The 18,736-nt window shown below is 42.8% G+C and overlaps 1 protein-coding gene across 2 annotated transcripts in view; it reads right to left on the reverse strand.

The window, feature by feature from the left end:
* The window catches only part of SLIT3 (slit guidance ligand 3), a 1,129,203-nt gene extending 1,122,007 nt beyond the window's left edge, over positions 1–7,196 (reverse strand). For both annotated transcript variants that reach the window (XM_063928289.1, XM_063928288.1), the window contains exon 1: positions 6,323–7,196. In XM_063928289.1, the coding sequence (XP_063784359.1) occupies positions 6,323–6,597 (275 nt within the window). In that variant the 5' untranslated portion in view covers positions 6,598–7,196. The remainder of the gene's footprint in view (positions 1–6,322) is intronic.
* Positions 7,197–18,736: the final 11,540 nt, after the last annotated feature.

The following is an 18,736-nucleotide window of genomic DNA, read 5'->3' on the forward strand; positions in this document are numbered from 1 at the left end:
TGACTTTTTTTTTAAAGTCGAATTGGCATTGTCAAAAACAGGCCAAAAGAACTGTCAGAAACGGTCGCAAATTCGACAAACCCGTGGATCCACGGCTAATCTGCTTGAGTTACGTGAACTCAAGTTATAAATATAATCCCATGGAGGTGGAGATAAGAGGTTAAATAGGAGGGTGGTGAGCTTCATGGGCCAAAGTGGGCAGTTCTATAAATGGTTTGGAATGAGTTATATACAAAATTTAACATCACACACATCAAAGGCATATTTACTTCTGCACATTGGGCCTAATTCAGATGTGGTTTTAACCTTCATGAATGTATATATAAAAATCCCATAATCCTATGCAGTGACAGTAATTATATTCCTTACTATGGCCCAGATTTATCAAGCTTTGGAGAGTGATAAATTGTATGGTGATAAAGTTCCAACCAATCAGCTCCTAAAGTCTGGGCCACACATAGAGGCCAAGCAGGTCCTGCTGAACGGGACCATCTTGGCTGGGAGGGGGGTTCTGTGTGCACACGGATCCTGTTCTGCGGTATCCCGCAGAACGGGATCCGGCCAGTGACACACAAGATTTCAATGAAACACAGTGCGGCTGTGCCGCATTTGTGTGAACACATACATTGAAATGTATGTGTTCACATTGAAATCCCGCCGTCTTGTCATCCGGCGGCGGTGGGACTGACGCACGAGTGGGAGCCTGCATAGGTATTGTATCGTAGCTGCCATTTTGAGGTTGGTTTTCTTTAGCAGACAAGAGCTTTTCTCAGCCTCTCTCAAACTAACAAAAAAGTTTTACACAAGAAAAAATTGCCAGGTATGCTTATTAACATCCCTATAGACTTCTAAGGCGTCTGAGTGTATTTAACAAGCACTGGAAAACATCTTAGGATGGTATAAGCTATTCCCAGAAATGTGGCCCAGTGAAGCTGCAGAGACTTTGCGTGATCCCCATCTGGTTAAACTGCTATGTACACATAACAACTGATCACACATGTTCGTAGTTCTGGAACCATTCGGCTGCTGGTGAAAGGGAGAAGATCTTCCCTTACATGTGGCGCAACTACAATCTGCATTGCTGAGATATGCAACAGTACATATACCGCAGCCACTGAACCACTGGTGATAAATAGAGCTTTAGTGGCATAAAATCTGACATTCAATTCTATTAACCTAATACAGGTTGAGTATCCCATATCCAAATATTCCGAAATACGGAATATTCCGAAATACGGACTTTTTTGCGTGAGGCTGTACAACATATACAGTACATCTACTGTAAATCAGTAAATGTCATTACTTTATAAATCCAATAGAAGGGGAAAAAAACACAGTCCAATTTAAGGGGCAACATTCTCTCCTGATTCAGTTCTGGTAATCAGACTATTCATGGACACTACTGTATGGGCTAACTGACGGTAGTAGCGTTCTGTTTTCTAGTTTACTAGAAAGACATGACATTGTTTCTGGTAGAGAGTATTCAATACTTTGACTGCTCTCAATCTAAACGGCTGCCAGTCAGAGCTAATTTGCTCCTGATAGTAAACAGGTGGAAAGCGCGGCCACTCTTTCTATATACAATACATATTTTTAGATGTCTATTCTTTAGTGTAAATAAATATAAAATTCACACACTTCTACATTAATGAGCTCTTCCACAACCCTTATTCATTTAGTTGCCTTTCACTGCACCCTCTAAAGTTAGAGAATTTAACATGAGGTTTCATATGTGCTTCATAAGAGGCAAAATCAGACTTTCCTCTTGAACCTAATCCCCTCTTATTAGAAGGAAATAACGTTGGCTTCAGATCCCACAGATTGTTATTGAACATGGTTGCCAAGCCTGTGATCTACAAGCATACTTAGCTAGTCATACAATGGAAACTAATTGTTAAGCTTAGCTGATGAAACGACCATTCTGTACGATTATTGTTCAGTGTATGAAAATGACTGAGAAATTATAGATATCGTTATTATGATCAATTCTGTCCGATCGTCCAGATTGTGATTCCATGCTGTATGGAGGCCCCATTATAGGATCATCGCTACCTTCCCATCCACTCTATAATATTGGCTGCACAATTCCGCAGTCTATTGCCAGCATTAGTTCTTTTTCCACCATTGGTTGATACAAGAGCAGTGTAGAAGTCTATATTGAAATAAGTACCTTTCCAATAGTATAATGTCACTTTCGCCTTGACCCTTGCGCTGTAATACTACTACACGGTTAGCTGGATAGGAAATATTTGCTTTTATCTGCTTGCAGGCCATGAGAGAGCAAGCAAGGAATACCACAACTACATCTTACCATGGTCCAACTCTTTATTAAATCTGCCCCTAAATCAAACGCAGGTCGTTTGTGAAAATAGAATGCTCAGTTACTAATTAGCAAAAAAGCCTCCATCTTCCTTTTCCAAAATATCTTTACTGCATACTGTACATAGACATTAAGAAGAATTCCGCATGTCTACATTGTGAAAAAGTAATCTATGAACATATTTCATATAGGCATGATCTTAAATGGCTTATCAGACACCTCTAGCCTTATTGGACTTTAGCAGATCACCTTGACCATTACCAGCTGTCTACACTGTACTTATTACTTAGAATTATGAGTAATATTCACAGGATAGACACTAGCTACAGCCTTACTGCATTACAAATTACTGTTATTTATTAGTGTTAAACTTTGGCTCCAAACTCCAGCCCAGCCGTATTATGCTAATTTAATACTACTTCTCTAAACACTACAGTGGCGTATCATTTATCTTAGCGTTCGCACAGTAATTAGATATAAAGGATGGCTATTAAAAAACCAAACAAATATACATGATGGATTTCAGCATTTCAAATTCCTTGTTACTGCTCTAACTTCCGATTACTGCTGTTCTTTGTAAACATTTTCAGTTCTGGTTTCTATACACCACAAACGTTACTCTGAAAGGAAACAAAAATAAGCAGTGCTTGCAGCAGTCATAAGTGAAACTCCAAGTTCAAATAATAAGTCAAAGTATCCTAATAAAACATGCAACACAGCAACCAACTTATAATGCCAAACAGTGCTAAAATAAAATATGTAAAGGAGTCTTTCTGCCTGGACATTTATTGAAATTCAGCTGTACATAGCAAAGTCAACTTAAAAAGAAAACCCAATTTTATTTACTTATTTTGATATTAATGTTATATACAGTCTAACAGAAAGGGGGGTAATAAGGTATTTACAAGTAACCAAAATCATGATCATACAAATATAAAGTGCCTAGAAGTACGTGTCATTGTGTTATGTACAGAAATAAAACGCGCTCTGCTCCTGCAGCAATGAGCAATCAGAAATGGTCTACATACATTTATAATAAATCACATGTACTTAATTAAATTGTCAGTCTAAACTTTTATTTGCATATAAGTCTCCCCCTGCCCTCCCCCCCAAGAAAAAATGCAATTGCTGATAATGAGTTTAAAACTCACCCTCCCTAATATGAAATTCTTTAAAGAAATAGAGGAACATATTTTTAATAATGTGATATTAGCTACAACAGAAATACTATTTTTATTGGCATTAGTAGCTTAAAATATATATTGGCTTTAAGGCAGTGAACCAATTGGCATCACAATTCAAGCACCACACATAAACCTTTATGCACAAGCGCTGTAGAGTCAGTATACCCTTAGATGTTGGGTACATTACAGCTTGTTCATATATAAATAAAAAAGTTTTTTTTATTTTTTTATTAGAAACATCTTCCTTGGGAGATACAAAGCACATCTTCATGTGATTTATAAAGTGTTTGAGTTCAAAATGATTAAAGTGGTACATTCTGTACATTTCATTTCTGCATTCATTCGGCTCCTTTTATTACCTAAAAGCTGTAACTGTTGCAACTCTCTAATCTACAGTTACATCCTTAAAGAAAAAGAAATAAAATTACTTATCTACTGATAGTGAAGTAATTGAAAAGTATTTCACACCTAAGAGATACTGGATCCATTCAAACCAGAAAATGATTTAGTGAATCCATGAAGTCAATGCGATAAGTTAACTATAATTAATTCCATACACAAAAAAACTTCAAAAATACTTTTGTTTTACATTTGTAAAATGTAAATTCCGGAAGTCCTAAACACTGTGGCCTACGTCCTTTAAGTTGACATTTCCGTGAAACATATTTTTTGTATAAGTGTAAGTGAGCTTACTCATTTATTTAAGGCAGAGGGTACAGCCACTAATTACTAGTCTGTTTATGATGTTTCCCAAAATAATCTTCGCCAGAACTAAAATACAGCTTAACCACTGACTGAATCCGCTGAAAGGCCAGCAGAAAGCAAATTACATCATATTTAACCAACTTAAAAGTGAACTTGTTTCAAATAAAGTCCTGCATATTATATGTACGTACACCAACCCCATTTAGTAAACGACTTGGAAGAGATAGCCGATAGACAGATAAATTAAACCTAATGAACTGAACACAGAAAAGCCATCTCTCTGACAGTAAGAGAAACTTGAATGCGGTTTACCACTTTTTTTTTTTTTTTTTTTTTTTAAGTATCAGTTCTCCTTACTTCTTAATTATAGTACATTTTATAGTGGACCCACTAGTTCTATGTGAATGCCGAAACCTTTGGCCTTCATGTTCGGCACTGCTATTAGAGAGATACCCAAACAGCGCAGAAGGAGAATGGCAATGATAACCGCTATATGCAAGTACAAGGACCCTGCTAAATGGATCCATTAATTAGTAACCCGCTAAAGTGGTCCTCAGCTATGGATTCTTATTGCTTCTGTTAAAACCCAAGCTTGTTTAACTACTGTTCCTAGTTGTAAGGCGCAACAGAATATGCTGGCGCTATATTAATAAATTAATAACTATGGGGAAGGTATTTAGTTATATTGATTTGTAAAGCAGAAAACCCTTTCAATACTAGGCTTAAAATATATTCACTTCGATGACATTACAGGTAGATCTTTTCCATAAGTAATTCCAGATACATTTTTTCACAGGCCGATAGAGATGTTAAGCGGTACTTTCTTTATGAAAATATCAGTTTTATAACTGTATCCAGTTTGGCCTGGGTGCCATGTGATAATATGAACTCTGATGTCACCCAGTTTTGGTAGAAAATAAAGTGACTGTATATAAAGCATCATGTTTAAAAGGTAAAAAAGAAAGAAAAAAAATACACGAGCAGTGCAGATATGGGAAGCTGCAGAACACATGTTTTTTGATTTACACTTAAACCCAATCCCACATAACTGGAGCACACTGAAGAACATGTGACCCTGCAGGGCTGTAATCTATGGAGGCATGACAGTATTACAGCGTGGCTGTCACAAGTTAATATGGCAATGTGCAATAGATTTAGGATTTGCTGAGAACTTTCAGTGGGCTGGAGATAATTAAAAGATCACTTCAATCCTACTATGCAGTCCAATGTATAATGTAATGCAATACCATTACAGAGTAAAGGAATGCAAAATTAGTAACTGTCTATATCAAACAGGAAAAAACAAAAACAGGAAAACAACTTTTCTAATTTCTAATACTAGAATGTTACTGCTTAGACACCAGATTTTGTAACATTTTAGACTGTGAGATTCTAACAAGTACTCACAAAAGTTAATTAACCAATTACAATGTGTGTGTATAACATCTATATATCAAATGATATTTTTTACAATGAGGTCAGTAGTTTTCACCTTTATAAAAAAGTTCAGTTCACTGAAAATACATCTACTGTCACTGCTGAGCAAAATGTGATGTGTGCACGTCCCAGGTGTCATTTACATTGGTTTTCTTTTATCATGCTATACGTCCCCTAGATGACACAGGTTTCAGATTTGGATGCATTATACCTAAACAATGCTGATTATTAAGAAAACTCCAAGTTAAACTAAGAAAGAAAAAAAAAAGGGGGGGGGGGGGAAGGGGGAGAGAGAGAGAGAGAGAGAGAGAGAGAGAGAGAGAGAGAGAGAGAGAGAGAGAGAGAGAGAGAGAGAGAGAAAAGAGGGCAGGAGATCTGAAAGCCGACAGCAATGTAAAAGCTACTATTTGGATGTACCGGCTGGTGTGATAGATCAGATCATGGAAAGCCACTAAACACAGCTACAGAACACACGGGGCAAGCTTTACACCCAAGTAAAACATTTCCCATTCAATAAAGTATACAACAAACGCCTACTCACTCCAATATACTAGTAAAATGCAAGGATACCATCTTAGTGCATAGGTGTAAATAGTGGGTCACAAATATGATGTGATGCTGGTGCAAGTACAGAGAGTGCGTGTATACATAGTATATGATGTGCAGTCATACTTACAGTCTCTCTGCATTCCTGGGGATCCCCTTTGGTACAGTCTTTAGACCAAGCCCATGACAATCCACATTGAGACCGGAGCAGGTACACTTGCTTGGACAACTATCAACAAGTGTAAAAGTGATAAAACTCCAAATACCTAGGAACAGGACCAGAGGAACATAGCCTCCCCTGAATTCTGGAAGCATGCTTGCTGGGGTTCTGCTGGAAGTGTCTCCGCTTCTTGTGCAGCAAAGGATATTATACTGTCTGGTTTCAGCACACTCCACGCTGATCATGTAGTGTTGCCAGTCTCATCCTTACATCTACAGGAATATTAGCGGATATTGCTGCAACACAACTTTTATCCCAGGGTTCTTTGGAGACGGAGTAAAAACGTAGTAAAATCCCCAACTTCCCAGATACATGCAGCAAGTGGAAACTCGGAAGTTAGATTTTGGATATTGTTCCCTGGCTTGTCTCCCAAACCTCCGCAGGTAAGAGATAAAAATCAATGTGATTGAAAGGAGCAGACGAAGGAAATAGGCAGCATGAGACTGGGCTGTAAGCTGATCTCCAGCCGCCGGCTTCTCTTCACACGTGCTGCCCTCTAGTGGTGGCTCAGAGCAGTGTCCGGTAATTTGCAAAGCTATGCCAGCCAGGTACGGAGTTTGCAGGACGCCCGGTAACTCAGTGACCCGTTGTGCTCCCTACTCAGTGCCTCTCATAATGTAGCAGACACTCAGCAGCAGTGAGGGCACCAGGGAAGAGCGCAGCCCGTGTCGGTGAGGAGTTGCAGGCACCACTTACTAGCCGCTCTGATCACACGTTACATTTCATTCACTCTTCCAAGAGCCTGTAAACTGCAATCAAATGGCTCCAGCCCACTCCAAAATCTGCACTCCTCTCCCCATTGGCGCTTATAGGAGTGACGTGGACATTCTTCAGAGCCTAGGGCAGCCCGAGCATAGGTATGTATAGGGGAGAGTGCTGCATATGTAGTACTGTATTTACAGTGTAAGGGCATTATGCAGCAGGGGAAGAGATACGAACGCAATGCAATTGTTTACGCTGAGCAAACGAGCTTTTGCAGCAGCTGTAGTTTGTGGAAAAGTTTTTTTTTAAATATTTTTTTCAGGCATTCCCAACCTCGGTCCTCAAGGCACACTAACAGTCCAGGTGTTAGTGATATCCATGTTCGAGCACAGTGGTGTGGATCATTAGGTCGACAGTGTTTAGGTTGACAGGGTTTGAAGGTCGACTGGGTTTCTAGGTCGACATGTTCTAGGTCGACAGGTCAAAAGGTCGACATGATTTTTCATGTTGTTTTGGTGTCGTTTTCACCGTACAGTGACCGTGTCCCTTCGCATGGCTCGCTTCGCTCGCCATGCTTCGGACAAGGTGCCTCCCTCCACTACCGCTGCGCTTGGCACAGGTTACTATTCCCAATCGTAGTCCGCGTGGATCGTTAAGTATGAAAAAGTTAAAAAAAGAAAAAAAAGTTAAAAACTCATGTCGACCTTTTGACCTGTCGACCTATAGTGGTCGATCTAAACATTGTTGGCTTAGGCACTGTCGATCTTCAGACCGGATCCCGATCGGAATGCTTGAATTATATGATGCAAGTAGTTTATATTGGTACTTGTGAATTCAATAAAGTTTTCAGTTGTTAAATTACTGTATAAAATAGTATGTGTGCCATTATATATATACATATATATAAAATAGTGGCTTCTTAATTGGCAGAAATGTCAATGTATACAGTACCTACAGTATGTTGATGTCCATTGCCATCCGTATACCACACAATTTAGTTTTTGTCTGTAATGTTCAGTATTAAATAAAAAAATAATCTATTGATCTGTCTACTATTTATATATACTTGGAACACCAGGAAATTTGATTTGCACAAGTTACTTTGGACTATCAGAACTGAGCAGCATTATAACGCATTGATGTCTACTGCCATAGCACACTGCTGATTGACAGCTAGCATTTTGATCTCTAGCTCTTGAAATAAGCATTGAAATGTTTGAATATACACCAGAGGTTCTCAAATGCGGTCCTCAAGGCACCCCAATGGTACAGATTTAGGTATATCCATGGCACAGGACAAATGGTTAAATCAAATTGACTGAGGTTCTAATAAAGTCACCTGTGACCAAGCATGGATAAACTTAAAACCTCAACCGTTGGGTGCCTTGAGGACCGCATTTGAGAACCTCTGCTATATACACTATAAGCAGTCTGTGGATCTGGAAAGTGCAGAAATTTTGACAGTTTAGCAGTGAGGATCATAGCACCAATTAAAAGGCAGGATCAGGTTTGCCTAGAAAAAAACAACTTTAAATCTCACAGCTGAATAGCCAAAATCTTTGCACTATGCAAAGTCCACAGGCTGGATTATGCCTAACGGCTATGAAATCATCAATAAATCAAGTCAATAGTTAACCACTGAAAGGGGAAGATTCAACCTCTCACACTAAAGATGCATATACACACTGAGATTCGGGCTAACCCCGATTCTCACTGTGTGATAGGGACTAGGGGGGTAATTCTGAGTTGATCGCAGCAGGAACTTGGGCCCTCATTCCGAGTTGTTCGCTCGTTCTTTTTCATCGCAGCGATTTTCCGCAAACTGCGCATGCGCAATGTTGGCACTGCGACTGCGCCAAGTAAATTTGCTAAGAAGTTTTGTATTTTACTCACGGCATTACAAGGTTTTTTCTTCGTTCTGGTGATCGTTGTGTGATTGACAGGAAGTGGGTGTTTCTGGGCGGAAACTGGCCGTTTTATGGGAGTGTGTGAAAAAACGCTGCTGTTTCTGGGAAAAACGCGGGAGTGTCTGTAGAAACGGGGGAGTGTCTGGGCGAACGCTGGGTGTGTTTGTGACGTCAAACCAGGAACGAAATTGACTGAACTGATCGCAGTGGCAGAGTAAGTGTCGAGCTACTCAGAAACTGCTTAGAAATTTACATTCGCAATTTTGAGAATCTTTCGTTCGCAATCTGGCTAAGCTAAGATTCACTCCCAGTAGGCGGCGGCTTCGAGTGTGCAATGCTGCTAAAAGCAGCTTGCGAGCGAACAACTCAGAATGAGGGCCTTTGTTAGCAGTTGGGCAAAACCATGTGCACTGCAGGGGAGGCAGATAAAACATGTGCAGAAAGAGTTAGATTTGGGTGGGTTATATTGTTTCTGTGCAGGGTAAATACTGGCTGCTTTATTTTTACACTGCAATTTAGATTGCAGATTGAACACACCCCACCCAAATCTAACTCTCTCTGCACATGTTATTTCTGCCTCCCCTGCAGTGCACATGGTTTTGCTCAACTGCTAACAAAGTTCCTGCTGCGATCAACTCAGAATTACCCCCTAGGCAGGGCCGGTTCCGGGGCTCCTTGCACCCCGGGCGGCATTCGGGTGTGTGGCTTCATACAGGGGGCGTGGTCAGTTACGCCCCCTGTACTGTAGTAGGATGTGTGGTGCGCGATGACATCATCGCGCACCGCACAGCAAAGGTCCTCTCCACGAAGGAAAACTAGACGCTAAGCGTCTAGTTCCCTTCGTGGAGAGGACCTTTGCTGTGCGGTGCGCGATGACGTCAACGCGCACCGCACATCATTACAGTTAAGGTCCTCTCCAGGAAGGGAAACTAGACGCATAGCGTCTAGTTTCCCTTCACAGCGGGCAGCCCACGAAGGGAAACTAGACGCGTAGCGTCTAGTTTCCCTTAACAGGACAGCGGGGCAGCGGCAGCGGGGGGCACCACAGCAGCAGCGGATCTTGCCATGGTGCGGCGCCCTCCGGATGGTGCCGGCGCCCTCCGGAAGGCGGCGCCCCAGGCAAAAGTCCTGCTTGCCCGTGGCAAGATCCGCTACTGGCCCTAGGACGGTATCGCACGCATATAATGACTGTGCTTGTGGCTAAGTGTCAATTTTGACTATCTTTTCTACGAGATAGTCAAAAGTGACTTGCCTGCACAGTCTATCTAGGCTTGCGATGCCGACCGCGCATCGGCATTGCATCGGGATCACAAAGTGACTTTCATCTTGCGATCTGCACTAACTTTTCTTACGATTTTGACTATATAGTTAAAATCATAAGAAAAAATCTCACTGTGTGTACACACCTTAATACTACATGGTTTATTGGGGGCAGGAAACCCCTCTTTGCTTATGCTCAAATCCAGTAGAATATATAATAATAATAATAATAATAATAATAATAATAATTTTATTTATATAGTGCTCTTTCTCCAATAGGACTCAAGGCGCTTAACAGATACATAGCATAATATAGTACAGAAAATAATGAAGTACATTTTCATAAAATACAGAAGCATGGAGATACTAAAAGGGACATTATGGAAATGCTTGAGTAAACAGGAAAGTCTTGGTCTACTTTTGAAGGATTCTATAGTTGGGGCCTCTCGCACTGTGCGGGGAAGTGAGTTCCATAGAGTCGGAGCCGCATGACTAAAAGCTCGACCCCCAGATGAATTACAGGAGATTCTAGGTACTGCTAAAAGTCCTTCATCTACAGATCGCAGTAATCGAGTGGGGCAGTATGGGGTCAGAAGCTGCTTCAGGTACCTTGGGCCCTGGTCATGTAATGCTTTGAAACTCAGTAAGCCAATCTTGAAGATGATTCGCCATCTTATAGGCAGCCAGTGAAGGGAGTTGAGGATGGGTGTTATGTGGCTAGAACGGGGCTGGTTGGTTAACAGCCTGGCAGCTGTGTTTTGCACCAGCTGTAAGCGTTGCAATTCTTTTGCTGGGTGACCAAGGTAGAGGGCATTACAGTAGTCTAATCGAGATGATACAAATGCATGTATGACTTTTGGCAGATCATCTAAGGGAATTAAGTGCTTGATTCTGGCTATGTTCCTCAGGTGAAAGAATGAGGATTTGATTGTGGCTGATACCTGATTTTTAAGTGTCAAGCCACCATCCAGGACAACGCCAAGATTCCGCACACGATCAGTGGTCTGTAATTCTGAATCCCCGAGTGTAAGTCCAGTTGTTTGGCTATGCTGCAGTCTTGTCCTTTGATGTTGTGGTCGTATCATAAGGACCTCTGTTTTATCCGGGTTCAGTCGCAGCCAGCTGGCACTCATCCACTCCTGGAACTCAGCTAGACAGCCATTTAGGGTTGCTATTGGGTTATCAGTGCCCGGAGCAAAGGACAAATACAGTTGTGTATCATCTGCATAGCAGTCGTAGACCAGGCCATGGCGCCTGATTATTTCACCCAACGGGAGCATGTATACTGCAAAAAGCATGGGGGATAGTATAGAACCTTTTGGGGGCACCACATGGCAACAGCACTCATGGTGATGAGTATACTCCAGACGATACTCTCTGTGACCTGCCTGTGAGAAATGATTTGAACCAGCTTAGGACTGTGCCATCCAGACCACAGAAATGTATCAGTCACTCAATCAGAAGCCCATGGTCCACGGTATGAAATGCTGCAGAGAGATCCAGAAGGATTAATATTGAACAGTCACCTCTGTCTCTTGCCATCAGAAAATCATTTAACACACACACCAGGGCTGTTTCAGTGCTATGTCTTCTCCTGAATCCTGATTGGAATGGATCATAAATATCATGGGTTGTCAGGCGGGTTTCCAGTTGATTTGCAACCACTTTCTCAATAACCTTTCCTAGGAAAGGAAGGTTTGATACCGGTCTGTAGTTGGTCATGCAGTCGGGATCTAAATTAGGTTTTTTAAGAAGCGGTCTAACAATTGCTTCCTTTAGGGGTCCAGGAAAAATGCCTGTCTGCAAAGAGCATTGAACAATTTTTGTAAAGACAGGACCAATTATATCCATACAACCTATTAGAAGCTTGGTTGAGGCCGGGTCCAGATCACAGCTGGTGGGACGCAAAATCCGAGCAATTTCAGCAGTGTCCTTTACATCCACTGAGTATAGTCAAAATCGTAATAAAAAATCTCACTGTGTGTACACACCTTAATACTACATGTTTTTTTTTGGCGCAAGAAAACCCTCTTTGCTTATGCTCAAATCCAGTAGAATTGCATTTAGTAAAACAAGCCAGTTTTTCCTCCCGTAATAACCGGATATCAGGACTGGTTCTAGACCTTGTGGCACCCAGGGCAAAATTTTCCTTTGGCAGCCCCCCCACACACATTCAAAACAGGGTTACTGCGTGCCGAGGGTGCATGTAAAAAAAAAAAATAGGTGTGTGGCTTCATGGGGAATGGGCGTGGTCACAGAATTGTACCAATTCACAAGTAGTCTGTCGGTCACATTACACCACACAGTAGTACCCCTTATACACATTACGCCAGGTAGAGCCCCTTATACAACACAGGAAAAACAAAAACATAGGGAAAAAAATCTGATTCATGCCCTTTATATTATTTGTCATGTTTCCTCCTTAGAGTAATGCCCCTTACACATTATGCCACACACCATAATTCCCATTACACATTATTCCACACACTGTAATGCCCATTACGCATTATGCCTGTAATGGCCATTACACATTATGCCACACACCATAACGCCCATTACACGTTATGCCACTCACTGTAACGCCCATTACACATTTGCCACACACTGTAATGCCCATTACACATTTGCCACACACTGTAATGCCCATTACACATTATGCCACACACCATATGCCCATTACACGTTATGTCACACACCATTATGCCTATTACAACTTATGCCATACACTTTAATTCCCATTATACGTTATGCCATACACTGTAACAACTATTACAACGTAATGCCCATTACATGTTATGCCACACACCGTAATGCCCATTACACATTAGGCCACACACCAGTATGCCATACATTATAATGCCCATTACACATCCACACACTAAGGCTTCCAATTATTTTTAAATTACCTGCTCATTGCCAGGGGTCTCATGCTCGTTGCCAAGGGGTTGCTGCTCTAAGGTTCATGCTCGTTGCAAGGGGTTTCCTGCTCATTGCCAAGGGTCTCATGCTCATTGTCACAGGGTTTACATTGCCCAGCTCAACACCCCGCACCCCGGCTGCAGCAGGTGCCGTGGGCTGCAGGGGAGCCCACTGCAACCAACACCATTGAGGGAGACAGTCAGACGCTAGAGGTCTGACTTGACCTCTAGCGTTTGTCTCCCTGCTCTCCTCCAGACTCTAGAAGTCGAGTAGGACCTCTAGCGTCTGACTCGTCTCCCTCAATGGTGTTGGCTGCAGCGGGTGCCTGGTGCAGCTGGGGTGCGGGCTGGTGCCTGCGGGGTGACCTCAGTCCGCATTGCCCTGGATGCCGGACCAGCTTGCCTGCACCATGAACCGCTCCTGCCTGATATGTGCACACCTGTCCACTGAGCAAGTTGACAACTTTGAATTTCCACCATGTATTATACACCAAATTGTTATACTATATGCAAGAAATAATAATCAACTTGAATGTAATTTATTACTATATAAACTAGAGATGAGCGGGTTCGGTTTCTCTGAAACCGAACCCGCACGAACTTCATGTTTTTTTTACGGGTCCGAGCAGACTCGGATCCTCCCGCCTTGCTCGGTTAACCCGAGCGCGCCCGAACGTCATCATGACGCTGTCGGATTCTCGCGAGACTCGGATTCTATATAAGGAGCCGCGCGTCGCCGCCATTTTCACACGTGCATTGAGATTGATAGGGAGAGGACGTGGCTGGCGTCCTCTCCATTAGAAATTAGATTAGAAGAGAGAGAGAGATTGTGCAGAGTCAGACAGAGTTTACCACAGTGACCAGTGCAGTTGTTGTTAGTTAACTTTTATTTATTTTAATATAATATATCCGTTCTCTGCTATATCCGTTCTCTGCCTGAAAAAAAACGATACACAGCAGCAGCCAGTCACACAGTGTGACTCAGTCTGTGTGCACTCAGCTCAGCCCAGTGTGCTGCACATCAATGTATAAAAGGCAAAGCTTATAATAATTGTGGGGGAGACTGGGGAGCACTGCAGGTTGTTAGAGTACATAATATTATATTAATTTAAAATTAAACAGTGCACACTTTTGCTGCAGGAGTGCCACTGCCAGTGTGACTAGTGGTGACCAGTGCCTGACCACCAGTATAGTAGTATATTGTTGTATGTATTGTATACTATCTCTTTATCAACCAGTCTATATTAGCAGCAGACACAGTACAGTGCGGTAGTTCACGGCTGTGGCTACCTCTGTGTCGGCAGTCGGAACTCGGCAGGCAGTCCGTCCATCCATAATTGTATTACAATATATACCACCTAACCGTGGTATTTTTTTTTCTTTCTTTATACCGTCGTCATAGTGTCATACTAGTTGTTACGAGTATACTACTATCTCTTTATCAACCAGTGTACAGTGCGGTAGTTCACGGCTGTGGCTACCTCTGTGTCGGCAGTCGGCAGGCAGTCCGTCCATCCATAATTGTATTATTATTATAATATATACCACCTAACCGTGGTTTTTTTTTCATTCTTTATACCGTCGTCATAGTGTCATACTAGTTGTTACGAGTATACTACTATCTCTTTATCAACCAGTGTACAGTGCGGTAGTTCACGGCTGTGGCTACCTCTGTGTCGGCAGTCGGCAGGCAGTCCGTCCATCCATAATTGTATTATTATTATAATATATACCACCTAACTGTGGTATTTTTTTTTCTTTCTTTATACCGTCGTCATAGTGTCATACTAGTTGTTACGAGTATACTACTATCTCTTTATCAACCAGTGTACAGTGCGGTAGTTCACGGCTGTGGCTACCTCTGTGTCGGCAGTCGGCAGGCAGTCCGTCCATCCATAATTGTATTATTATTATAATATATACCACCTAACTGTGGTATTTTTTTTTCTTTCTTTATACCGTCGTCATAGTGTCATACTAGTTGTTACGAGTATACTACTATCTCTTTATCAACCAGTGTACAGTGCGGTAGTTCACGGCTGTGGCTACCTCTGTGTCGGCAGTCGGCAGGCAGTCCGTCCATCCATAATTGTATTATTATTATAATATATACCACCTAACCGTGGTTTTTTTTTCATTCTTTATACCGTCGTCATAGTGTCATACTAGTTGTTACGAGTATACTACTATCTCTTTATCAACCAGTGTACAGTGCGGTAGTTCACGGCTGTGGCTACCTCTGTGTCGGCAGTCGGCAGGCAGTCCGTCCATCCATAATTGTATTATTATTATAATATATACCACCTAACTGTGGTATTTTTTTTTCTTTCTTTATACCGTCGTCATAGTGTCATACTAGTTGTTACGAGTATACTACTATCTCTTTATCAACCAGTGTACAGTGCGGTAGTTCACGGCTGTGGCTACCTCTGTGTCGGCAGTCGGCAGGCAGTCCGTCCATCCATAATTGTATTATTATTATAATATATACCACCTAACTGTGGTATTTTTTTTTCTTTCTTTATACCGTCGTCATAGTGTCATACTAGTTGTTACGAGTATACTACTATCTCTTTATCAACCAGTGTACAGTGCGGTAGTTCACGGCTGTGGCTACCTCTGTGTCGGCAGTCGGCAGGCAGTCCGTCCATCCATAATTGTATTATTATTATAATATATACCACCTAACCGTGGTTTTTTTTTCATTCTTTATACCGTCATAGTGTCATACTAGTTGTTACGAGTATACTACTATCTCTTTATCAACCAGTGTACAGTGCGGTAGTTCACGGCTGTGGCTACCTCTGTGTCGGCAGTCGGCAGGCAGTCCGTCCATCCATAATTGTATTATTATTATAATATATACCACCTAACCGTGGTTTTTTTATACCACCTAACCGTGGCAGTCCGTCCATAATTGTATACTAGTATCCAATCCATCCATCTCCATTGTTTACCTGAGGTGCCTTTTAGTTCTGCCTATAAAATATGGAGAACAAAAAAGTTGAGGTTCCAAAATTAGGGAAAGATCAAGATCCACTTCCACCTCGTGCTGAAGCTGCTGCCACTAGTCATGGCCGAGACGATGAAATGCCAGCAACGTCGTCTGCCAAGGCCGATGCCCAATGTCATAGTACAGAGCATGTCAAATCCAAAACACCAAATATCAGAAAAAAAAGGACTCCAAAACCTAAAATAAAATTGTCGGAGGAGAAGCGTTAACTTGCCAATATGCCATTTACCACACGGAGTGGCAAGGAACGGCTGAGGCCCTGGCCTATGTTCATGGCTAGTGGTTCAGCTTCACATGAGGATGGAAGCACTCAGCCTCTCGCTAGAAAACTGAAAAGACTCAAGCTGGCAAAAGCACCGCAAAGAACTGTGCGTTCTTTGAAATCCCAAATCCACAAGGAGAGTCCAATTGTGTCGTTTGCGATGCCTGACCTTCCCAACACTGGACGTGAAGAGCATGCGCCTTCCACTATTTGCATGCCCCCTGCAAGTGCTGGAAGGAGCACCCGCAGTCCAGTTCCTGATAGTCAGATTGAAGATGTCAGTGTTGAAGTACACCAGGATGAGGAGGATATGGGTGTTGCTGGCGCTGGGGAGGAAATTGACCAGGAGGATTCTGATGGTGAGGTGGTTTGTTTAAGTCAGGCACCCGGGGAGACACCTGTTGTCCGTGGGAGGAATATGGCCGTTGACATGCCAGGTGAAAATACCAAAAAAATCAGCTCTTCGGTGTGGAGGTATTTCACCAGAAATGCGGACAACAGGTGTCAAGCCGTGTGTTCCCTTTGTCAAGCTGTAATAAGTAGGGGTAAGGACGTTAACCACCTCGGAACATCCTCCCTTATACGTCACCTGCAGCGCATTCATAATAAGTCAGTGACAAGTTCAAAAACTTTGGGTGACAGCGGAAGCAGTCCACTGACCAGTAAATCCCTTCCTCTTGTAACCAAGCTCACGCAAACCACCCCACCAACTCCCTCAGTGTCAATTTCCTCCTTCCCCAGGAATGCCAATAGTCCTGCAGGCCATGTCACTGGCAAGTCTGACGAGTCCTCTCCTGCCTGTGATTCCTCCGATGCATCCTTGCGTGTAACGCCTACTGCTGCTGGCGCTGCTGTTGTTGCCGCTGGGAGTCGATGGTCATCCCAGAGGGGAAGTCGTAAGCCCACTTGTACTACTTCCAGTAAGCAATTGACTGTTCAACAGTCCTTTGCGAGGAAGATGAAATATCACAGCAGTCATCCTACTGCAAAGCGGATAACTGAGTCCTTGACAACTATGTTGGTGTTAGACGTGCGTCCGGTATCCGCCGTTAGTTCACAGGGAACTAGACAATTTATTGAGGCAGTGTGCCCCCGTTACCAAATACCATCTAGGTTCCACTTCTCTAGGCAGGCGATACCGAGAATGTACACGGACGTCAGAAAAAGACTCACCAGTGTCCTAAAAAATGCAGTTGTACCCAATGTCCACTTAACCACGGACATGTGGACAAGTGGAGCAGGGCAGGGTCAGGACTATATGACTGTGACAGCCCACTGGGTAGATGTATGGACTCCCGCCGCAAGAACAGCAGCGGCGGCACCAGTAGCAGCATCTCGCAAACGCCAACTCTTTCCTAGGCAGGCTACGCTTTGTATCACCGCTTTCCAGAATACGCACACAGCTGAAAACCTCTTACGGCAACTGAGGAAGATCATCGCGGAATGGCTTACCCCAATTGGACTCTCCTGTGGATTTGTGGCATCGGACAACGCCAGCAATATTGTGTGTGCATTAAATATGGGCAAATTCCAGCACGTCCCATGTTTTGCACATACCTTGAATTTGGTGGTGCAGAATTTTTTAAAAAACGACAGGGGCGTGCAAGAGATGCTGTCGGTGGCCAGAAAAATTGCGGGACACTTTCGGCGTACAGGCACCACGTACAGAAGACTGGAGCACCACCAAAAACTACTGAACCTGCCCTGCCATCATCTGAAGCAAGAAGTGGTAACGAGGTGGAATTCAACCCTCTATATGCTTCAGAGGTTGGAGGAGCAGCAAAAGGCCATTCAAGCCTATACAATTGAGCACGATATAGGAGATGGAATGCACCTGTCTCAAGTGCAGTGGAGAATGATTTCAACGTTGTGCAAGGTTCTGATGCCCTTTGAACTTGCCACACGTGAAGTCAGTTCAGACACTGCCAGCCTGAGTCAGGTCATTCCCCTCATCAGGCTTTTGCAGAAGAAGCTGGAGGCATTGAAGAAGGAGCTAACACGGAGCGATTCCGCTAGGCATGTGGGACTTGTGGATGCAGCCCTTAATTCGCTTAACAAGGATTCACGGGTGGTCAATCTGTTGAAATCAGAGCACTACATTTTGGCCACCGTGCTCGATCCTAGATTTAAAGCCTACCTTGGATCTCTCTTTCCGGCAGACACAGGTCTGCTGGGGTTGAAAGACCTGCTGGTGACAAAATTGTCAAGTCAAGCGGAACGCGACCTGTCAACATCTCCTCCTTCACATTCTCCCGCAACTGG

The sequence above is a fragment of the Pseudophryne corroboree genome, chromosome 6 (assembly GCF_028390025.1).
Source record: "Pseudophryne corroboree isolate aPseCor3 chromosome 6, aPseCor3.hap2, whole genome shotgun sequence".
Taxonomy (NCBI): Eukaryota; Metazoa; Chordata; class Amphibia; order Anura; family Myobatrachidae; genus Pseudophryne; species Pseudophryne corroboree.